At 41.0% G+C, this 24164-nt stretch overlaps 1 protein-coding gene across 1 annotated transcript in view; it reads right to left on the reverse strand.

Moving 5' to 3' along the window:
- Positions 1 to 4256: 4256 nt before the first annotated feature.
- Positions 4257 to 24164, reverse strand: part of LOC133208185 (neural-cadherin-like) — a 64357-nt gene continuing 44449 nt past the window's right edge. Inside the window, 13 exon segments of the mRNA XM_061345887.1 lie at positions 4257 to 5129; positions 5131 to 5370; positions 6953 to 7107; positions 9448 to 9692; positions 10683 to 10863; positions 12398 to 12662; positions 13362 to 13528; positions 14413 to 14593; positions 15140 to 15263; positions 16525 to 16652; positions 17284 to 17411; positions 19571 to 19785; positions 20478 to 20755. Of these exon segments, the coding sequence (XP_061201871.1) occupies positions 4956 to 5129; positions 5131 to 5370; positions 6953 to 7107; positions 9448 to 9692; positions 10683 to 10863; positions 12398 to 12662; positions 13362 to 13528; positions 14413 to 14593; positions 15140 to 15263; positions 16525 to 16652; positions 17284 to 17411; positions 19571 to 19785; positions 20478 to 20755 (2481 nt within the window). The 3' untranslated portion in view covers positions 4257 to 4955.

The following is a 24164-nucleotide window of genomic DNA, read 5'->3' on the forward strand; positions in this document are numbered from 1 at the left end:
GCAACACAAACATCCCCCCAGGTAGCACACCAGAATTTTGAAGGATGATACATAAAGTATTAAGGAGATTGCCTAACTCTTGCAGTTCAGTCCTTAAAGCCTGTTGTCACAGCTGGTGGCACTTCTAAACAACCTAGCAGTTCCTGAACCAGAAAGATGCAGTACTGAAGGGAAGGATGTATTTCAGTGCAGCGTTCAGACCAGGCTCCTTACAACAGTAGAATAGACAAGGAGCAGAACCATGCACCAGCTTAGAGAACAACCCAGGCATCAAGACGGCACTGGAGAAGAGGGAGCGGCTGTTTCTCTGGCCTTCATTTAGGGGCTGGCCACGTAGAGGAGCTAACTCACTTCTGATGGAACTGTGGTGCCTGCTATAGATGTGGCTGTGAGAGTCTCAGGCTTCTTAGGAGGTAGGTGATATTTGTCTAGTAACTATTTCCTCTACTTCTCATGTCTTGCTGGGATCTCTGTTCACTGCATTAAAAATATGCCAGGTTTTGAAGAGTAACTTCACCTATTCCTGAACTTCCCCCTGAGCACCTCTTTTCCAAGCAGTTACTGCAGTGTCCCTGTTCCACTGTATTACCTACCATCCACACCCAGGAACATCCCTTGTGGCAGTGTGTTTGCCAAAGTCTTACACATGACTAGCAATGGGAATGGCACCACTGTGACTCCTGGTGTGTGTCCCTGTTGTCTGTGAGAACTTTGAAGCTGTGCACTATCGATGGAAGTGTAGTATTAATTACTCTTTGTAGGTCACAGAGACAAATGTTATCAAGTAGCCGGAATATTTTTAGAGAAGAAATGCCTTTGAGATCCATGAGTGTATTTTCATTTCTTGTTTCAGTGTTCTGCTGTTGAGATCTAACATAGTTATTTTATAATATGTTATTGTAAAGAGATGTAATGACTATTGTATACTAAATAAATAGTGTAATTTGAAAAATCACTTTTTTGGTTGGTTTTATGTTGTGATGGACTGGGAAAGGTGCTCTGAGGGCATCACCTTCACTTCTGCCTGCATGGAGGAAAGCAAGGTATTCTTCAGGAGGAAGTTTTGACTTTCCTCAGGCATGTTACATTGCATATTCACTGACTTTGAATCCCCTTTGTATTTAAGGGGCTTGCTGGGATTCCTTTCCCTGTTACAAGTTAAAGGTGTATCAGGTATGATTTTTACCAGTTGCTGTGTTAACTTCAGCAAGGTCAGTAGGCTGAGGCAGTTATGCCCTTTAAGTAAATATGATTTGCTTTGACCAATAGGCTGTGCTTATTTCCACACTGTAGCTCAAGCTTTAATATTCTTCTCAGTAAAAGGAACATGTATTCTTTGGGAGAAACAAATTGAGCGTACCAAGGGCATAATTTGAAGCAGGATGTGCTGGTGCGGGTAAGCTTTTATAAGTCCAGGTGTTCCTGCCGCAGGGAGGAGCCGGGTTTGTAGAGCAGCAGGTACCTGACTGCAGTCACAGCGTTGCAGGTTAGAACCACTCTCAAAGGCAGTTGTGGAGGAGCTTGCTCACTGAAATTAATTAGGTACAGATAGGACTCCTGCAAGATTCATTAAAGTAATGGAATGTGACAGGTACATGTGCTTGCAGAGGGGATTCTGGGTTCCAGAGAACCAGTTTTCTAAAAACCCCACTGCCTAAAACCTACCTAACATGGTATAAGGCAGGGGGTCAGAGCTAAAAGGAGAAAAACCACAAAGATTAATGTAGTTGACAGGCAGGCAGATTAAATACTAATATCCACAGGATTTAAATTTCAGACCTTTGCAAATATTTTATACTAAATAAAATGTTACTACATGGCTAAAGTCTGTAAAGAATGTAGAAGATTAATGAAAGCACCAGATTACTGAAAATCCCACTACCCTAGGGACCCAAGAAATGTTTTTTCTTCCCTCACCCACTGGAGGGCTTTCTGCTGTGAAGCAGCTGTTCCAGTTCTTGAGTGACAGCCATGCTGCTCTGCAGTAAGATGTTTTGTAGAAGTACTGAAATACCTCTATGTGTTGGTGTAAATGTGGAGCCAGTGAATATATCATTTCAGAAACTGCACAGTAATTAAAAAAGCAGCATGCAAATTAGAATAAATTAAGCTAACTAATTAGTAATCCTTAGAAAGAGAAGTACGTTTTAATAGGGCATGACAGCTGCAAATGAGTATGTCCTGTTACTGTGATTGTACCTACACACGTTTCTTGAGCAGTTTTAAAATGGTTTCTGACCTTTTGGGTTACACTGTAAGGCTAACTGCAGTTACACAGCAGCTGTGAGCTTGGGGCGGGGGGTTATTATACATGTTTACTTACATATCAGTGCCATAGCTGTAGCAGGAGAAGGACTAGTATGCTAGTACCGCAGCAACTACAGGTTAGCTCCAGCAAATGGGACCAAGACTTTGATATCATGGAATTCTTGAACTAATTGTTGCAGAATCCACCACCACACTGTGCAAAAACCACCTGGGCAATGGTACCATGCCTTCCGAGTGTGTAACTGGAGCGGGGGTCCACGCTTCAATTACAAACAGCTGCTGCTTCCCTTGGCTTCAGACAGAACAGCACGCATGACTTATGTCTGTGGAAGTATCTGATCACAGCTGAGGGAGAATATAGTCCAAGCTTTAGTCAACCCTAAATATATTCAAGGAGGAGATACCACATACACAACGTTTACTTGTTATTTATATGGTGCCTTAGATACACACAACACTTCACGGGAGAATAGTCTTTGCCCCAAGGAGTTTACATGCTAAAATTAATTAAAACCATCCAAAACAACAGCATATCCACAGGTATGGACAGAGCATAAGGTGTGCAGACAAAGCTACTGCTGTTTGGGGAAGGAAGAGTTTTGTGCGTAACACATTTGGTTCATTTTCCAGATCCTGTTTGTAACTTCTACGATCACAAAATATAGAGGCTGACACACCTCACGGGTGAGCACTGAGAGGTATTTTAGCCAGTGTTTCCTCACAGGTAGGAGTATTGGTAGTATTTCAACATCACAGACTATGTACAACCTGTGAATAAAAGCCATGAGGATGGGGGAAAACGGCATCTAGCCTTTCCAGAGGGAAACACCACATCATCTGCAGTTTAACCACTGGTTAATGGTGTGCTCAAGGTTTTCCAACATGTCACAAATGCACACAGGAACAAGGTTACCATGTGGATGTCTCCCATCTGGGAAGGGTACAAATTAAGCCAGCCACAGACTCACCTGTTCGTTCATGGGACTTTAATATACATATAAAAACAACAGCCAGACCTCCCCAGACAAGCTACTATGCAACTTTAATCAAAGCAGTTTTAATTGCTTTTACAATACAATTTAATGCTTTAAACAAATTATCTTAATGTATATTCGTTTCACCAGCCTATGATCAGATTATCACAGTATCACATATTATCAGATATGATATCACATATGATCAGATTATCATAGAATGTCACATATTCTATGCTGCTTCTTGTGTTTGTGTCCTAAGATGGTGTTCCTGCTGCACTTTACACCATTTATATATACAAGATGCCTCAATTTAAAAGGAAAAAAAAATTAGTCTTGTGGGGCCTTTTCTCTTCCACCTATTGTCAAATTAAAAAAATGAAATACAGAATGTCAGCTGACCACTAAACCGTCTGAGAAAGGGACTGATAATTTAGAGCATAATATTGCAGCCCCTGTGAACACTGTTAGTTTTTCCCTGTGTTCCTCTGCCCCAAGTTGATGATTTTCTACTAACCTGTATCCAAGGGAGGCCTGTGTTACTCTGGTCTATCAGTCACAGCCTTTGGAAAGTTACCATCTTTGGATTATTAGACTTTTGTCAGGGTTTTATCACAGGATTTTAATTTCAGAAGTGCCAGCACCAGGTGAAGTTCTTTTCTGGATATAGGACTTCAGTCATCCCAAAGACACTGGGTATTCTGACACATCCAAGGGATGCTGCATTTTAATTCACTGAAAATGCCTCTGGATCCCCGGTCAGCTCTCCCTGCCAAGGCAGAGCTTGGCTACAGTTATAGTGGGTCAGTGCTTCTATTAGAGCAGTCAGTCTGCAGCCCCTCAGCCCTAATTCTTGCAATGTTTCTGTTAAAGGAAGTTTAGCAGAATCAAGAGACAGGAATGTACATGCAAATGATGAGGTTCAGGCTGGTCCTTAGTTTCGGCTCAGTTTAATAGCCCATTAGGAATGAGAGATTACAGTGTAGTTAGTAGCAGACAGCACAGTTCAGACAGCTTTGGGGCTGGTATCTTAGAAATCCTGGCCTTTTAATTCAGACCAATATTTAGCTGCAAGCAGTGGACTGATGTGTTGCGCCTAAATTCAGATTCTGCATTTGAACAACAGCATGAAGGGATTTCATTAAGGTAACTGAAGCTGAAGATGACCTTTCATGCTGCTTCGTTCCTTTACCTGGATCCACAGACCCGAGTCTGCAGTGGGTTCAGTAAGCAAGTGCAGCAACTGAGGCTTAGTCAGGGAAACAGGATGGCTGTAACACAACACGGACCTGGTTTCCACAAGAACATGACAACGTGCTTTTTTAACTCCAACTGATAAACCTCCTACTGAAAACTGGACACACCGTGTGCTTTCTTCATGCTTTGAGCACCATCTTAGTGCACATACATAGTACCTATCAAAGAGTCCTTTATTACCTTTAGTGACAAAGAATTCTATTTGTTAAACCCTGTATGTAAATAACTAAGTATCCCCTTCCAGTAATTTTATATCCCCAAACACAAATGACCACAATGTCCCACAGTTAGCTCCTGCTACTATATTGTTCAATCAGATTCAAAGTGTGGCTCGCTAACGGGAGTCTGACCACCTACCACAATAGGGGAAGAAATGGGAAGAGGCTGGGGTAGGACACAGCAGGAGCATGAGAAACCATCCTTCACCCTTGCTTTGAAAACAGTCGACTTGGCAAACTACAGCTCTTCTACATCTGTGTGCGAGTGCAGTTCACTCATTTTGAGAAACTTCAGTCCCCACTCTTTAATGTCATCATACACAAGGTCCTCCTCCAGTCCAGACGAGCTCAGGGTGCTCAGGCTGCTGTCCACCAAGCCTGCTCCTTCCATGCAGAACACCCTCAGTGTGTGGGTGCGGTACCGCCTGCGGACTATAGTCAGCACCTCGGACAGCATCTGACAAGTACTGACTGAAGTCCGCACTAGTGCAGAACGCTCCTAAAGTCACAGGGGACCTGGTCTGCTCCTGTGTGCCTGGGGACGTGTCACTGAGGGGACAGTTCAGTCTTGTTGGTTGTTCTTTCTTCTTGCAGAGGGAACAAGCAGCACTGGTTTGAACAGACACCTGCAGCTCTGCCACGTTGTATGCAGCCTGGAGTGAGAAAGCACTCACGTTAAATCAATATTCTCTGTAGGTCCCAAAATTTCATGTTCTAGTGGAAACAAAGAAGGAACAATCCCGAGGCAGTCCATCTGGTGTGAATACATGAGAATGTGAATACATGGCTTTGTTCATTCAACTGCCACCTACAACAAGCCTAAGCCACAATGCTTGAGGAACACCCATGCAGCTATACTACAACAGTAAAGAAATTAAACATGAATTTGAACCTATTAGAAGTGAAACAAAAATGACAGAAATCCTCCAATTTCTTTTCTCAAATTCAGATCTTAATATTTTATCACCATTAAAACCTGATACTAAGTCTGGCAACAAAAGTGAGAAAGGATGTTCACAAACCACATGTTCGAAGAAATCCTTCATCAGTAGTTCAACCATCTACAGTGATTTCTGTTAAAATGTTATCAATCTGTGGAATAATGGCCGGTTTTGTCACACAGAAGTGGCATGACTGTAAAGTCTGAGTAACTACCTGTTACAAAATAAACTATTCCCTTCTAGTGCAGAAGCAGTGAATGCTGTTAATGCTGCCTGGTAACTGTGCCACTGTTCCTGAGGTGCAGCTTCTGGCAGTGAAGGCACCAATACCATGTGTGTCAGTTGCAAAGACTGGAATCTTTATGCCAGCTGGAAGGAAGAAAAGAAGCATTGTCCTACGACCAAAGGTTGTCCCTCTGGACGTATTTACAGTCCAAAGAACAACCCTGGCAGACTATGAGAGACAGAACTGATTTGAGCAAACACATAATTATCTGTACTGCTCACACTGTTTATCTGACTAGTAGCCATCAATGACAGAACTGTCAAATCAGCACTTTCCAAAAGCTTACATTTATTCTCTCACAAGTTAAACTCCACATACCCATTTTATAAGAGACGATCCTTGGTAATTTTGGTGAGCTTTGCTGAATTTCAATCGGAGACAAAGAACTGCTCCAAGATAAAAACAAACAAAATCCTACCTGCAACCAGGAACTGTTTATACTGACAGTATAAACACAGCTTGTGTTCACTCATGTGCTTCACTCCAGAACAGAAAAAAATGCAGAAAGGATCTTCCACAACCACCATGTGCTCTAGGGCTGAAAAGGAATCGGTGTCGCACCCTGCTTCCTTAACACGTCAAGTCTGAGCAACTGCTGTCAAGAACAGTCCCCCTTTCTCTGCCAAGAAAGAGCCTGTCCATGAAGAACATCTCAAGCCAGGCTCTTCCAAGCCCTCAGTGCTACACCAGTAACCGCCACCAAGAACATGCATGTTCCGAGCCACAAAACCAATGCCATCAGCTGTGAGCTCTTTACTAGCTCACTAAACTCACCCTACAAGGATTTTTAAATATGCACATAGGATCATTTGCTTTAAGACAAAACTTGATAGGCACTTATCTCTGCTTAAGAAATGTGCACCCTTGTGTACTCAACCTTGCCAGTAATTAACCACCAACTGCAGTAATGAACTGGCAGAGCAAAGCCTACGGTCTTCAGTTATAAAGGAAAAGCATAAACACATTTTCATTAGCCCTGTGACCCCCTCATAACACAATGATCCTTACCTCGTCTTGCTCCCCACCCCTTTCTTCATTGTAATTGAGGATATTTTCTCTGATGTCCTCCAGATCCTCACGCTGGGCAGATATGTGGTAAACTACTCCCTTCACACCTTTGCGAGCCTTCCAGTGAGCCCACAAGAATCCAGCACCAAGAAGAGCTGTGTGAACACACAGGAAGAGAAGAGAACATCATTCAGAAACAGATAAAATCTGTACATGCACAAGAGCTGCAGCCTGGCCTAGAGCGTAAGCGCTGCAGCACTGGCTGCAGTCCAGTCACAGCAAGGTCTGGTTTTGTGTTTCTCAGCAAATGCTTGATTCTTGTACTCGTCAATGTAGTTACAAGTGAACATCAAAGATAGAAGAACAGGCCTTCAAAACGAACCTTAAAATATCCTTTAAAGTACAACTCTGAAGCTGTTAAGTAACTGAATGACCCAAGTGGTGTTCAGAGACCTATATAATGCCTTGAGTTAAGCTTTGTAAAGGGTAGCACTTCAGTAACAATGTGTGGTCAGTAACAGATGCAATTACACAGAAACGAAGCACAAGATGACATGAGACAAAAGATAAAATTACTTTGATACATTTTGCGTACCACTGTATTACCAACCCTATAAATACCGATAAAAGCTCATAGTAATACCTCAAACCATTGGACATCATAAACTAAGGATGCAGTGAATTAACAACACTAGAAGCTCTTACAGAATACCTACATGGCAGTTGAGTGCATTCTGTGGAGCAGCATCTGGATGACCTTGGAACTGAGACAAGTGTTCACAGAGGGCTGTACCCTGCACTGTGCTGTGTGGCTACACCCTTCAAGACAAATCAGTGCATTTGAGATGTGTGTTTATCTGTTCCTCCCTGCCCCCTCAATGCATCACACAGATGCTCACACACATGGTAACTGTCTGGCAGTCATTTTTTAGCTGAGCTGATTTTTAATCACAGAATCCCATACTGGTTTGGATTGGAAGGGCTCTTAAAGCTCATCCAGTTCCAACCCCCTGCCATGGGCAGGGACACGTTCCACGGGCAGGGACACCTTCCACTAGACCAGGTTGCTGCAAGCCCTGTCCAACCTGGCCTTGAACACTGCCAGGGATGGGGCAGCCATAGCTTCTCTGGCCAACCTGTGCCAGGGCCTCACCACCCTCACAGGGAAGATTTTCTTCCTTGTATCTCATCTCAATCTTCCCTCTGTCAAGTTTAAAGCCATTCCCCCTTGTTCTGTCACTACAGACCCTTCGTAGAAAGTCCCCCTCCAGATTTCTTGTAGGCCCCCTTCTATTGGAAACATAAATTTGTAAGTGAAATTGGATCAATCACTTTTCAGTGTATTACTGTTTTCTAGAAGCTGTGAAAGAGAAAGGGCACCTGAAATCTTGAGAACAATAAATTTTATTAAAGTTGTCCTAATGGAAGTTACAGTTGTGTGATAATACCACTGTTAACCCCATCTACTAAAATGTCTACAACAATGCACATCGCTTGGTTAAAAACAACTGATTCTTACTTATAATTTAGAACTGAAAGATTAGGATTATTAGGTCAAAGATATTCTTGCTTTTTCAGTCAATTCCAGCCAAGCACAGGCAGCAACACAAGTCAGCTCACAATAAAACTGCTCCAAAACAGCAAAAGAATCCCTCCTGTAACATAACAATCTATTATCAGCCTCAGCTACCTGGGATTCTGAAAACTCTGAAAGCATTTGGCTTCCTGTGTCATTTGCTGTTTGTATTTGTATGGCAAACATGGTGTCTAGCAGAGCTGAGGACAATGATGGTATCGCAGGTAGCTAAATGGATTTAAAATCCACATACATTTCCATATTCTTACTACAGCTTCTGAATGAAACTTAGTTAACACTGCAAAAGCCAAGAGAGAAATCTTTCAGGCAAACTTTCATGGAATTTGATTAACAAGAAGGACTCAAAGGTGTGATCCTTCCTCACTAGTGAGATCCTTGTCCTTCCTCTTCTTTCTGAGATCTGAAAATAGTTGAGGAAGCAAAAAGCAGCTGCTTGTTAGTTGTGACACTACTGGTTAAGATGCAAGAGACTGCTATTCTCTGACAAAGTGTACTCCTAGTACAGTATTTCCCCTAGACTGACAGATCTGTTTAATGCTCAGTAGTCTTTTAAACAAAGCTTATCTGGTAGCAATTTTCACCCTTGCTTTTCAATTACATTTGCTTCCAATCAGGCATCTGAACACTTCCTTAACAATACAGTAAAATCATGCAGAAAATAAAACTGCAAAGCTTCCCATAGCTCACAAATGTTGGTTCACTTAGCAAGATATGCACACCAAGATGAAAAACAAGCTACTACTGATGGAGCTGAAAGCATGGCAAAGAAATGAAGGCAGAGTCAAGTCTCCAGTGGGAAACTGAGTTTTTCAGCAGAAGAGTAAGATGAAGACTATTCAGGACAAGATGGACAAATGAGTTCACCATAGGTAATGCAAGACGTAGTTGCCATAACTACCTAACAGAGCCAAAAAGCAAATGCAGATGGCAAACATGGATCTAAAGCTCAGGCCTGTATCCTTGTGAAAGACGGCCAGTGTGATTTCACAGTTACGTCCAGTATAGCCATCAGGGCAGCGGCACTGGAACTCAGTTGGTGACTGTGAGATGCAGGTGCCGTAGTTACAGGGTCTTTTAGCACATGCAGTGTGGACGCATTGTCTACCAGTGGCATTCTCCACAATCATGTATCCTGGAGGGCAACTAAAAAGACGAAGGCAAGATGAAACCATTAAACTTGTAGAAAAGTAGGCATTAAAGACAGCATTTAAGATTTAAAACAGAATTTGATTATACAGTTTCTGAAGTAGCTACTAGAATGAAGTTACTTAGAATCTAATTACAGGTCTGCAGTATTTCTAAAGCACTCACACAACAATGGCTTACACAACTTTAAACCCTCAGGTTTTCTAAACTCAGACAGTTTCACTGGCTTCTACCAGATTACCCATGTGAAAAATACCTGCATTAGGGTCTGCAGCTCTGTCTCAACAGGATGGGCTATGCCATGTTCTTTGTGTTTCCATCACAGTGAATTCCCAGAACAAAATTACACCTCAAGACAACTCCTGATACTGTGGACAGTGGACTCATTAATGCTTCACATGTACGTTTTCACAGTACAACTAGCCTGAATTAGCACGGTTCTAACCCCAGCCGCAGACACACACAAGAACTCTGAGCTTAATGATGCAATGCTTCTGATGCAACTTAAGTGGCCAGTGAGGGGTCAGAGGTCAGAGTTTAAGACAGTGTTAGGAGTGGGACACTAAAAAAGAAAGCACATCTGCATTGCACAGCATGAGCTCCACAAGACAACTAGCCTTGGTCGTGCTCTGCTCCAGGTAACAAACCTTTTCTTCTTGGTTGTCAGGGTTTACAGGGTTTATAAACATTCTGGACTTGCTGCTATTCTTCCAACATTCTCCATTAAGAGAGGCAGCTGAAATCGTTTCAGAACCAGTGGAGGTAACGCAGATTTACATCAGCTAAGGGTACTTCCTAAAAGGAGAGTGCTCTCTGAGTAGCATGGCGCCTGTGCAGGCATGTAGCTTAGTGTTTCACTGGTTCTGCTGAGGTGATGAGATTCCCAGTGGCAGCCTTCCAGTTGCACACTTCTTTAGCATCCACCCTTTCCCACCTGCAGCTGGAGGTCCTGATGTTTTTACTACCTGTGTTTTGTGCACCAATTACCTGCATTCATGCATCATCCACAAATCAATACAAATAAATTCCTGGTTACAAGGGTTATTCCTACAAGCATCTGAAGAACAGCCTTCTTTGACGCCTTGGGCACTTAATACTGACACCAGCTTCTTCACGTGAGTGTCCAGAGGGATTCTGTAGTTATTAAATCTGACATCCTTCATACATCCTGAGGCAAGGCACAAAGAAATTGTTTTAAAAGCCATTCTGCAAGAATGATCTGAAGCAGCTGTAAGATTTGCCAGTTTATGTCTAACAAAGGAACTGAATTTACCTAAACTTTCATAGCATTGCTCCAAGTAAGATTTTGACTGAATGTTAAAAGTTTTGACCAAAATTCCCAGTGTTTTCCACAAGAACTGAGTGCTGCTGCAGGCCCCTGTCTGCTCGGTTCAAGACACGTACTCCTTCACTGTTTTCATGTAATTTTGTATGTACAAGATGCCTCAGCACAAAAGCACGTATCTTTATGAATTTAAGTATATTTTATAACTTCAAAGACCTCAGAATTCCAGCTGCTTAAGTGCCATATTAATTGTTCTAGTTAAAATTATGATCATGTAACCTTCTGACTTCTTTATTTACTTAAAAACAAATGCTATCACTCCCATAAGAAAAATTCAAAACGTGGTCCCTCATTCTCAGTGTAAACTTTAGTTATTGGAATACTTTTAGTGAAACAAGAGAAAACAATCTTTTTCTAAATAATCTGTGATACATTTATATTGTAATTGCAAAATATATATGTTGTTATTCTATTTGATGCATATACATTTTATATGTTTTCTCCCCCCCCTTTTGCTATCAACTGGAATACTTTTACCTGGTGAAAACATTACTACCTTGTTTCAAATAGATTTACTATAATCTGGTTAAAGAGGTGAAGAGCATGGGGGAGAGATAACAGGAAGGAACCAAGTAATGGTATGTGTCTTTCTTGTCAGTACAAAAGACGTGCTGCGTAACCAGGCGTTATTTATATTGTGATTTTAGGGAAAGAGAAGCTTCCAACTGAGGACAGCGTAAAAAGCTGTTACGGGTGTCTTAATCTTATATTTCTCTATATTTCTCCTTGTGTAACCACTCAATTTCCAGGCTTAAAACTGATTTGCTTTTTAACAGACATCACGACTTCGTCCACTCAGTTGCCAAAAATCTGAATTCTTAGCTCTAATTCAATAAACTATTTCTAATTGTAGTTAATGCCTCAACTTAGTGATGGTAAAATCCGGTAAACAAAGAATAATGCATCAAGGTAATAAACCAATCTGTCCTCTGCTATTCAGTGCACCTATAAAAATACTCCTTCCAGCACAGGGACAGCTGTATTTGGTAGAGAAGGACAGCTGTCCAATGGCCTGGATAGCACTATACAATGCACCAATTCTGCATGTCTAACACAGTGAGCCACTCACAGAATACCTGGGAGAAGCTTGCAGACCTTCAGCTACAAATACTCTACGTACAGGCATGTGGAGAGGCTACCATCTTATTTCCAAGTCCAGTATTTGCACATAATTCCCTGATGTATTTTTCTCATAGTCAGCAAAGTTTATGTCTCCCTTTTGCAAAGTTTCATGCAAGAAATCTGTTTACTTTGGCCTCTACATAAACAGAAAACCTTCTCACAACATGCCCACGTAGTACCAATAAACCTTTTTTTACAGTGCATACTCTGAATAGGAAGGTCAAGAATTCCTCACCTTGAAAACTCCTGTTTTCATTGAACAGGTGGGTGTTTCCAAGGACCAAGCTGCTGGGGTCAATCACAATCTCTTTGTACATTCCTGCTGCTTTCCGAATTTCTCTCTTCCCACCTCCTTCATAAAGGCGAAGAGTAAATTCATTTTCATTTCTCTCCAGTGTGATATGATGCCATTCACCATTATCAATGTGGTAGGAGGGAAGGCTTACAGAATAGTCTCCATCACCCAGATTATATGAGACCACTAATAATCCCTGAACAACCTTGTGGATAATTAACAAAGTAGTAAGAAAGAAAAGTCATCACCTGATATTTCATATTGACCTGTAACTTCAATCAATTTGTTTAAATTTAGGGTATGTTGACGGTGCACACAGAGGATAATATACATATAGTGTGCTGCTGGACAACCTAAATACTGGTAGAGGTGTACCCACACTAGTATGGAATTCACTTGGAGTAATTTTACCCTGCATCTCTATTGAACCAATTTTTAGGGTTCTTCAAATGGTTGAGAATCTGGTGTATCACCTATACACTGACAGCTCAAACCAACTTAGCTGAAGAGGTGACTCATTCAGTGATGTGTGTAACATGGAAAGGGTGTCATGTTGAGAGTCTGACATCACTAGAACTGCTACAAGCACCTTTTTGGCAGAGTCTAAACTATGCAGAATCAGCCACTTGTGACCTTGGTTGAAGAGAACACCAGGGTAGCAAACTGTACTTCACCGTAACTGGCAATAAATTCCTTTGAAATCCAATGGGATACCATGGGTGTGTGGTCAACATCTTAAGTGGAGATTCAGGTCTGTAAGTGTCCATAAAATGAATTCCAATTTTTTTTGCTTAGCATGAGGTTTTTAGTTTTACTTCCAACTTGAGCTAATGTTTTTCTGGGCTAACTATTCACAAGCATTGATTTAACTTTACGGTATCACTGTCTGGAAGACCTTGCTCACCTGCAGGGTGATGTACTCATCCTTATTTCGAGACAACATGCTTGTGATGACACCATCAGGCTGCCGTGTCCTAATCATGGCTTCAAACAGTGTCCTCCGGGCAGGCACACTGATGGGAAGCCGATAGCGAATGTGACTTCCTGGCCCAAATGTATATTCCTTGGCAACTAGAAATACAGGACAAAGACCTTTAAACCGTTTTGTGAGGAGAAGAAAATATTAATGTTTACATTATTTTCATAGTAAGATTTGAAAGGAAAAGAAAAAATTGTAATGCACAGCATGGATCCATGAAACTAAGTTTTCTTTCAGGATATGTCCGTTTATCTATTTCCACAACAGTCACTCTCCCACTTAATCCTCCTCTCTAAAGAGGTGATCTCCCTCCTGAACTGATCCTGCTGATGCTCCTCCTTACAGTGCTCACTCGGGATGACAGCAGGAAGACAGAAGCTCTGACCAAGACAAAAGAATAGACTGCAAAGTATTAAGTACCACAACCAATTTTTGCAACCTGGTATTTAACAGTTGTATTTTTGCCACAAATTCTGGCTCCATAAGGGCCAAAGGTAAGATCCTACAATACTAAAACCACACATCCTTCTGCCAGCAGTCTCTTCCAGACACCAAAAGAGCTGTAATTTCTAATTCCAGTTGCATAGTTCCAATTCTGCACACTAAGGGGTAGTGGCATACTCACATTTAAGTTTTAGGTTATTAGATATTTCTGAAAGTATAAACAAATGCAAATTCTAAAGATTTTCATGAAAACAAATAATTTTTTTCAGAATTCTTTTGTGATGCAATCTCCATTGTATAGTTACTGCACAGACACCCTCAGGACTAAAGAACTGGTCTGATACTGGAGAGAATTTCTCAAAGGGAGTTAGAAAGGAAACTGTTAAAAACGGCAGGCAACTACACTGGAACATGGCTTTACACAGTGTAAACATCACAAGCTACCTCAGCAATCGCTACCTGGAAACATTCTAAGTTTTCTGTATTGTAAAATTTACCAGCCTATCAATAACGTAACAGAAGAAGACTTCACCTTTATCACATCGATAGCCGTAGTAACCAGGCAAACAGTGACAAGCAAATGAGCCCCAGTCTCCAAGACACCTCCCATGAACACCACAGGAAGAAGACCCCATGGTCTCACAGCTCCCATCTGTAAGCGTGCAGCCAGGGAAGCTATTCAGGGACTCTGCAGGAGACTGAAGGTCATATACCTTTAAGAGAAAATCATACAACACCAAAATATTATTTAAGAAACACACTTCATTTTTAAACAAAAAGAGCTTACCAAGTAACAGTCTGTTCTTCATCTGTACTGCTTAAGATGCCAAGTTTGCTTTTTGATATTCAGATTTCAACTTATTTTATCAAGACCACATTTTGCCTTTGAATAAACTCAACTGTCTATGAAACCAAAAAAACCCTAATACTTTCTAACAAAGCAGACAGCTGGTGTAAATATACCATTATACAATTGCCATTCACAAGTTCCCTGAATGTGCAAAGAAGCTTGGAAGACAGCTGCATGTAGTAGCGGATAAACAAAAGCACTGTTTTTGGATCACAGATACGTGTTTATAACTGAAAAATATTTTTTCAAGGTAGTTACTCTAATATGACACAAAAAATCCAGAATTTTCTTGTATTTTACATTGATGCACACAGGCATTGAATAGGTGAATGGAAGCAAAAGTTTCAGGTATGACACAGATGCCTCAAGTTTAGTCCTTCGCTAAAGCAAAATGTTTCTATTCTCGTACCTGAGTATCCAAGATGAAATTGCGCAAACAACCAGAAAAGTGTTTGTGTCGCAGCTGTGGGTAGGAATATGGCAACGATTCCTTTACACCACCCAGCTGTAGAACGTGGTTCACATGCAAATACCTTTAAAAATTATATGAATAATAGATTTGAATTTATCTTCAAACATTATGGCATTATGGCATAAGGAACATCTATTCTGCATTTCCAAACAATAAAGGCTTTATAAAATAACAAAATAACGCAACTATTTTATCTTCTTTCTCTGAAATACCATCAGCCAGTGAGCAGTAGCTGGCCCTTTAAAATAAAGGGGAAGATAAAGGTTTTTTTAGACATGACAGTGAAGTCTGTGGGGTTTTAACTATTACAATTCAGGCAACAACTGAACAACTGAACAATTTGTGTTCAAGTCAGGAACAGCTGTGATATTCCAGACACCATATTCTCCTTCAAGTGCTCCTTTGCATGCACATTCATCCTATACTACAGGAATAATAAAATAAAAAATTGTTTTGTGCATGACAAAGCCCAGATAAAGGCCAGAAATCTAAAAGTTGGGCCACCATGGTCTAAAAGGGACGCTACACATGTCCAGGGTCTGCAGCATCTCCCAGTCATCTCTCTGACTCCATTTATTTTAGTCCTCACAAAGGTTTTTTTTGCCTGAGTTATCAACTCCATCTTTTGTTTTCATTTGTTCTTGTATTTTTCCCTTTTTTGTGTGCTCCTTTCATGACCAGGAAGGCTCCACGCATCTGATGACAAGGCTTAATCCCAGTGGTAATCAGCACACTTTCTGGGGCTATCTATTTCACAGCTCAAGTATCTTTACTAGTACAAAGGTTTCCTAAAATATAACCTAAATATTCCTTGCCATAACTCAATGCCCTGTACAGAAGAGATCATCTAAATCTTCTTTGTAGCATTTATCGTATCTCTCCTCAGTTTTCCCTTCTTGCTGTTAAGTGACCTCAATTCTTTCATTCTTGATAAGTCTTATTCTCAAGACAAGCTGACTACCATCATTGCTCTCTGGACTAAGTCCAGCTGGTACACAGCCATCCTGCACTGAGGTACACAAACTGGACCCAGGACTCCACCTGAGGCCCAAATAAAGTGAGAAATCCTGTGGGAACAAGATGGCACAGGGTACCCACAAAAGCTCCAATATTAGCCACATAGTGTTCTGGGATTGTCATTTAGCATTGCATCACTACCCAGGTTCCTTAAAATCTGATTAGTGCTCTAAGGTCCAGACTTGACCCAGAAAAGGAAATGTTTTCAGTGCTCCTAGTCATTAATAACTTGGCTTCAATTTGATAGGTAAAATGTTCAAAGGCCTTAGAATAAACTGTCTTTCAGTTAGTTTCCAGAAATGTACCTTTCTCTTCCTGGAACAGACCCAAAGACTTCACAGTTTGTACGATCTTCAGTGGAAAGCCATCTGCCTACCCCTTCGATCTCCGAAACAACAGCTGCACTGCAGTGATCCAAAATGAATCGAACATTCTGCACCAAAACATGGGATTACCGAATTAAGAGTTTCTGTAAAATTCAATAAGTGTATTATATAAAAATAATTTAAAAATTCTTCTTTTTCTTTTTGCACACCATCAAGCAAAACAGGTTGGAGCTTTTTTCTGTTCTCTTTTCCACCTTGCAATAACCAGTAAAGCCAAAATGGAACGATTTAACAAAAGAAGGCACTTAATTCTGCATTCAATTTATGCTTCTGAGTAGTTCAACCACTTGCACAAAAACTGTAATTGCATTTGCAAATAAACAATTATCTGCTTTTTCTGCATAGGTAACAATTTCGTTGTCTGAATGTATACATCGTGTAAATTACAACTAAGCCTTTATGCACATTCCACATGTGCTGCAAAGCTTAGAAAACAGGAAAAAGATTCCTCTGATCCCAAAATATGGATTACAACACTGGCAGATTTGGAACTGACAATGCTGTCTTCCCAGTGCTTGTATTATTCATCAAATCTACAAGCACAGAATAAAACACATAATTACACAGACTGTTTTTTCTATAATTCTGTTTTTGCACAAGGAAATAAATGCTATTGAAAATACAAACATCCTGATGCAGGTAGAGGGGGAGGTGGGGAGTGGGAATCAAATAGCTGACCTGACCACTAGTTTTGACTTCCAGTTGATGCCACTTTTTGTCTGCTACATTCAGGTGACTTGGAAACTGCAGCATCAGAAAATCTGAGCCATGGCTCATCTTCAGCACAGGAATGCCACCGGAGAGCTCTAATACAAAACGAACAAGAAATTAAATTCAGTTACAAGAATCTTTACATTTTGGATATGTTAGCAGTTAGTGAATGCACTGATTTCATGGTTATTTACCTAAAGCGGGGTTCCCTACAGAAATAGCTAGAATTATATATCCTGCCTGATCAATTTGGTGGCCTTCTTTGGTGGCTACAGAACTGATGGACAAGGGTAGAGCAGTTGATGTCATCTACCTGGACTTGTGCAATGCGTTTGACACTGTCCCACACGACATCCTTGTCTCTAAATTGGAGAAACATCAATTTGATAGGTGGACCACTCGGTGGATAAAGAACTGGCTGGATGGCCGCACACAAAGAGTTGTGGTCAATGGCTCAATGTCCAGCTGGAGACCAGTAACGAGTGGTGTCCCTCAGGGATTGGTGTTGGGACCGGTCTTGTTCAACATCTTTGTTGGTGACATGGACAGTGGGATTGAGTGCACCCTCAGCAAGTTTGCTGATGACACCAAGCTGTGTGGTTTGGTTGATACACTGGAGGGAAGGAATGCCATCCAGAGGGATCTTGACACGCTTGTGAGGTGGGCTGATGCCAACTTCATGAAGTTTAACCATGCCAAGTGCAAGGTCCTACACCTGGGTCGGAGCAATCCCAGGCACAGCTACAGGTTGGGCAGAGAAGAGATTCAGAGCAGCCCTGCAGAGAAGGACTTGGGCGTGCCGGTCAACAAGAAACTTAACACGAGCCAGCTTCAGTGTGCGCTCACAGCCCAGAAAGCCAACCGTATCCTGGGCTGCATCAAAAGGAGCGTGACCAGCAGGTCAAAGGTGATCCTGCCCCTTTACTCTGCTCTCGTGAGACCTCACTTTGAGCACTGTGTGCAGTTCTGGTGTCCTCAACATAAAAAGGACATGGAACTGTTGGAACAAGTCCAGAGGAGGGCCATGATGATGATCAGGGGACTGGAGCACCTCCTGTATGAAGATAGGCTGAGAAAGTTGGGGCTGTTCAGCCTGGAGAAGAGAAGGCTGCGTGGGGACCTCATAGCAGCCTCCCGGTATCTGAAGGGGGCCTGTAAGGATGCTGGGGAGGAACTCTTCATTAGGGACTGTAGTGATAGGACAAGGGGTAACGGGTTAAAACTTTAACAGGGGAAGTTTAGACTGGATATAAGGAAGAAGTTCTTTCCTGTGAGGGTGGTGAGGCAGTGGAAAGGGCTGCCCAGGGAAGTTGTGAATGCTCCATCCCTGACGGTGTTAAATGCCAGGCTGGACAGAGACTTTCATGACATAGTTTAGTGTGAGGTGTCCCTCGCAGGCACGGGGTTTGGAAATAGATGATCTTAAGTCCCTTTCCAACTATTCTAGTCTATGAATACATGCAGGTTTTACTCCTTCTCCTATTCATACAGACAAGTAACTGCTAAACAAAGCAAAAATGAGGTAAATTATTAACAATATCCAGTATTACCTTTCAATTAATTAGGAAAATAAAAAATGCCAACCATATTGTGCTTCTTGTATATTATATACAATAAATTATATATTTATATATATTTTTTATATATATATATTTTATTATATATATAAGTATATATATATATTTATAATATATTTATATTATAAAATAAGCAGTAGTAACCTTTTAAATTTGTGTCAACAGAATGAGTTCAACTTGTGTACAGATTTTCCTATGGTGGCACAATGGAGCTGGATTCATCCATCAAAACCACTGCCTGTTTTTTAAAACATGCAAAAATGCCCCGAGACTGAAAGCAGTTGAAGTGTATTTCTTTTCTCACCAAACTACGTAAGAATTACATGCGACTAAGACTTCATTAATCATGTAATACCCATCTTCAAAGTCCCTAATTCCTTCATAGCACTACACTTTTCCTGGGGGAGTATTTTTTTACATATATATGAATCTGTCTATTTTGTTCTCCCCTTGATTTCTACTACTCAGCAATGGACCTAAAACCATAGGTGCAGGCTACAGAAATAGACTTCAAAGGAGAAAGACTTAGTAGGACTTGTTTCAAAAAATTCTGAAACCAGGAAATAAATTTTCTTACAAGACGGAAAGACAGAATTCATACTCTAACTACTACACTGCTCACAGGAAAACCATTCCCAAAAGACATTCATTTTTTGCACACACTTTTGCAGAAGTACCTATTGCAATGAAGTTTTCTGTACTCGCAGGTTCTGGATTTGATAAAGGACCACTGTACAGTAAAAGTCCATCTGGAACAACGGTAATAAACTCAAGAGAGAGTGAGCTTTCAAAACAAGGCCTGATGGGATGAAACCATGCATAACCATTTCCATGGAAACTGTGCTTTGTCTGCTGGCAGTCTGGTCCGTGAAATGAAGCAGGACAAAGACATCTGAAAGAGCACAAACACAACAAACAGTCAAAATTCCCCACTGTTCAAACTTTTTTGCTTGCTTGTTTTATATGCAACAAATGTAGCCCTTAAATCACAGTAAAAAAAAAAAAAAAAAAGCAGTGAAACAATAAAGACTTTAGCAATCTCAAGGCTGCCTGGCAATCATTAAAATACTGAAAGGATACAAAGCATATTGATCTGATACACTAACGCCATTAAAAAAAAAAAAGGGCATTTTTGAGGCCATGTTTTGGAGAACCATGAATTATTTCCATAGGTAAGTAATTAACACAGAATACCAAACATCAATTGGTCAGTTATTACTCTTCTGGAAAAGAAGAACAACCAACCAACCAGCCAAACCAGAGCGCACTTCCCATTCCTTCATGCTGAATTAGGTGCTTTTAAAAAATGACACATTAATCATACCACTGGTTTTCCCCAGGGTTTTTTTTCTTACTCACACACTATATGCACCCATTTCAGGACTACAGCACTGTTACTGGGCCACTACTAAAGACTCAGTTGTCACTAGGTTTACCCTCCAGTGCACTAGTGGGGTTTTTCACTTCTCCTTAAGTCGGAAAGACATTTATGACCTTTTAGACCTGGACCTTGTAAGCACTACTCAACCCATTGAAAATAGAAAGAAAAAGAGGCATGAGAACCTGCAGTGCAAGTTTCCTCACCTGTAACCATTCAAAGTGTCAATACACACCCCATCATTGAGACAAGGGCTTTGAGGGTAGGAGGAACATGAGTGATGAACTCGGTCCCGAGCTGAGCAGATACAGACTGCATCGGTGGTGGTCGTTAGTGACACAAACGACACACTTCCCGTATCAACCACTGTTGGGATGTCACTCACAGCAAGGTAGTCTGTGCAGCCACTGCCCTCGCTGCAGTTTGAACTCCTACATTCATCTACATTGATCTGTGAAATGCTCAGCTGTAAAGCTGACTGGACCTAGGAGAAAATAGAGTTTAACACATCGCCAGTCTCATCACAACAAAGGCTTTTACTTACTCCTTCATTTCTCAAAAGTCTAAGCCATTGCAGACTTCATGGAATGCTTTAGTTTCTTGAGTGTAAATTAATAACATTCCTGAGTATAAAGGCAAAAGAAATGATTTGCCAAATATAGGAAAAATTAAAAAAAATTACAGTAGCAGTATTTCCTAAAAACCTATTCACTGACATGATTGCCTGTGAGCATGTTAAATCTGTACTGGGCAACTAACGTTATTTCCAAGGATCAAAGCTCTGAGAACATTTGAGACTCCACCTTCTGATCTGTGATGTCTGTGTCACACTTCTCTGCACTGTGATAGCATGTTCTAGCTCAAGCCAGGATAAAAATTCTTCCTCATGAGTTACACCCAGGTATTATTTCTTACCTTCTCTCACACAGAAGAACACAGCCACAGAAGAATGCAGGGCTGAGCTGCTTGCAATAACAATGTCCACAAGCAGCACCTGACATCACGACTTTGTAGCAATTAGGATTCTGTCTACTGGTTCCTGATTGTGACCTATAAACTTACATTTAAAGTCAAACTGTCTGAAACAAAATGAAGTCAACTGGATATGGTATCTTATTCTAGCTATTCTAGTATCCCTTTTGCTAGTTTATTGCTTTTATCATTAATTGGGGTTGAACCTTAAAGCTCAAACAGCCAAACACAAGAGCTCTCACTACTGTCACAGAGGTATACACTGAGGTATACAAATGTAAAACTAACAGTAGATCAGACTCAGACTCTATTTATACATTTAGTATTTGGGGTGGTTTGGGGTTTTTTTCAAATCATAAATATCTCCAAAATAAGCCTTGAAATTATGAAAATAAATACATAAATACTAAAGCACTCCTGTTTTTCCCACTGATAGTCATCTCAATTCACCACTGTAAGAACTTTGACCTTTATAATCAATTCTCACCATAGCCTCAAATATCCTAACTTGTATCGAAAAACATGTCCCCAGAGGCAATAAAATATACTTTATAAAGACATGAGGCATCCTGTCAATGTAGCCTGGCCTCTGCTGCCCACATCTATCACCATTAGTCAATAGTTCATAACAGACATTTAGATAGCTATATAATACCATTACAGAAAAAAACACAGTGTATATAAGCAACCTTGGCTCCAGCATCGTATTACAATGGATTATTTCCTTGCTAAATAAAAATAGTTGTTATAAAGCTATATCCCAAGGAGGTAATGCAAACATATTATTTATTTAGCAATTCAATGAATAATTCCAGTGCTAATTACTTATTTTCAGTATTTATAGGTAAACATATGTACAAAATCTACCAAAGAAATTCTCCAGCTACGATTGGTTTTCTCTAAATTATTGGTGATTATTCACTAAAGCTATTCATTAAATATTGAAAGGTTATATACAATTAATACAAACATATTTTTCATTAAAATATGTGAAGCAATCCTGTTGTTACCACTTTGATGAATTCACCTGCCATACATTATGGCATAGAATATTTTAAACCTGTTTTCTGCATTATTTTTGCAATATTCATTCAATAAATATGCAAAAGAAGAAGTCATTATGCTTCATGAATACTGTATGTCTCTGCCATTTCCTACTTGGTCATTCTGATGAGTCTCAAAATCCACACAACTGTTGAAGATACACCAAGGTGTAGGCAGGTGGCAAGTTAAGATATTTCTGCTTGGTTCCCAGAATCAGCTAACCCGACCATATTCACATCTATGTCAAGTGCTGCTGTCTCTTCAGGAACAAACCTTCATAAGATGTACCACCGATTATCACAGAATCATAGAATAGTTAGGGTTGAAAAGGATGTCAAGATCATTTAGTACCAACCTGCCTCCCATGGGTCGGGACACCTCACACTAAACCATGTCACCCAAGGCTTTGTCCAACCTGGCCTTGAACACCGCCAGGGATGGAGCATTCACAGCTTCCCTCAGCAACCCATTCCAGTGCCTCACCGCCCTTACAGTAAAGGACTTCCTCCTTATATCCAATCTGAACTTTCTCTGTTTAAGTTTGAACCTGTTACCCCTTGTCCTATCACTACAGTCCCTAATAAAGAGTCCCTCCCCAGCATCCTTATAGGCCCCCTTCAGATACTGGAAGACTGCTCTGAGGTCCCCACACAGCCTTCTCCTCTTCAGGCTGAACAGCCCCAACTTTCTCAGCCTATCTTCATATGGGAGGTGCTCCAGTCCCCTGATCATCATCACGGCCCTCCTCTGAACTTGTTCAACAGTTCCATGTCCTTTTTATGTTGAGGACACCACAACTGCACACAATACTCCAAGTGAGGTCTCACGAGAGCAGAGTAGAAGGGCAGGATCACCTCCTGCAGCCCAGGACATGGTTGGCTTTCTGGGCTGTGAGCACACACTGAAGCTGGCTCGTGTTAAGTTTCTCGTTGACCAGCACCCCCAAGTCCTTCTCCACAGGGCTGCTCTGAATCTCTTCTCTGCCCAACCTGCACCTGTGCCTGGGATTGCTCCCACCCAGGTGTAGGACCTTGCACTTGGCATGGTTAAACTTCATGAGGTTGGCATCAGCCCACCTCACAAGCGTGTCAAGGTCCCTCTGGATGGCATTCCTCCCCTCCAGCGTATCAATCGAACCACACAGCTTGGTGTCATCGGCAAACTTACTGAGGGTGCACTCAATCCTACTGTCCATGTCACCGACAAAGATGTTGAACAAGACCGGTATTAAACCCAAATATATCCAAAAATTATAAATTACATGTCCGTAATTACACAAATTACATAAACTACTGCCTTGTCCAGGGAAAGGTACAAGTAGAGCAGTGGCATCTTGCCCTTGTTCAAGGCAGCAGCTTTAGTATCTATTCAGCAACAGCTGCAGCCTTCAGTGAAACCAAGATCTGAAGAACTACAAAAAACAGAAGTGGGGCCAAGATAGACTGGTGTAGTGTCTGGGTAACTTGAGTTACAGGACATGCAGCATCCAGTAAACAAGTAGAACATTTAAGGTACATCTGGAAGGTGAAGAAAACAGCTTATATTCAAGAACCCTCTTCCCATTATAACAGGAAAAAAAAGTTGGGGGAGGGTGTCAGTTTGTATTTAAAGTTGTCTTTTGGTGAGTTAAATACAATCGCAGAATTGGTTGAGTCAATGTCGCTGATCTGTTTTAACTGTTCTTCCAACCTGCATGTTCCTTCTAGCAGGATTTTTAATATGGAGTGCCATTTCTTTCTAAAATAGGATTTCCATCTGGTTGGTATCAAGCCTCTACTCTAAGTGTCTAACCACAAGTTGATGCTTTGGGTATTTTCATCAGCATCTGGAACATCTAAAAAGCTGTCATTTTCAAGACATTCTCTATACCACAATAC

Source organism: Neopsephotus bourkii, unplaced genomic scaffold, assembly GCF_033783945.1.
Source record: "Neopsephotus bourkii isolate Nb327-2 ecotype Australia unplaced genomic scaffold, CSIRO-AGI_Nbou_v1 NB_245, whole genome shotgun sequence".
Classification (NCBI taxonomy): domain Eukaryota; kingdom Metazoa; phylum Chordata; class Aves; order Psittaciformes; family Psittacidae; genus Neopsephotus; species Neopsephotus bourkii.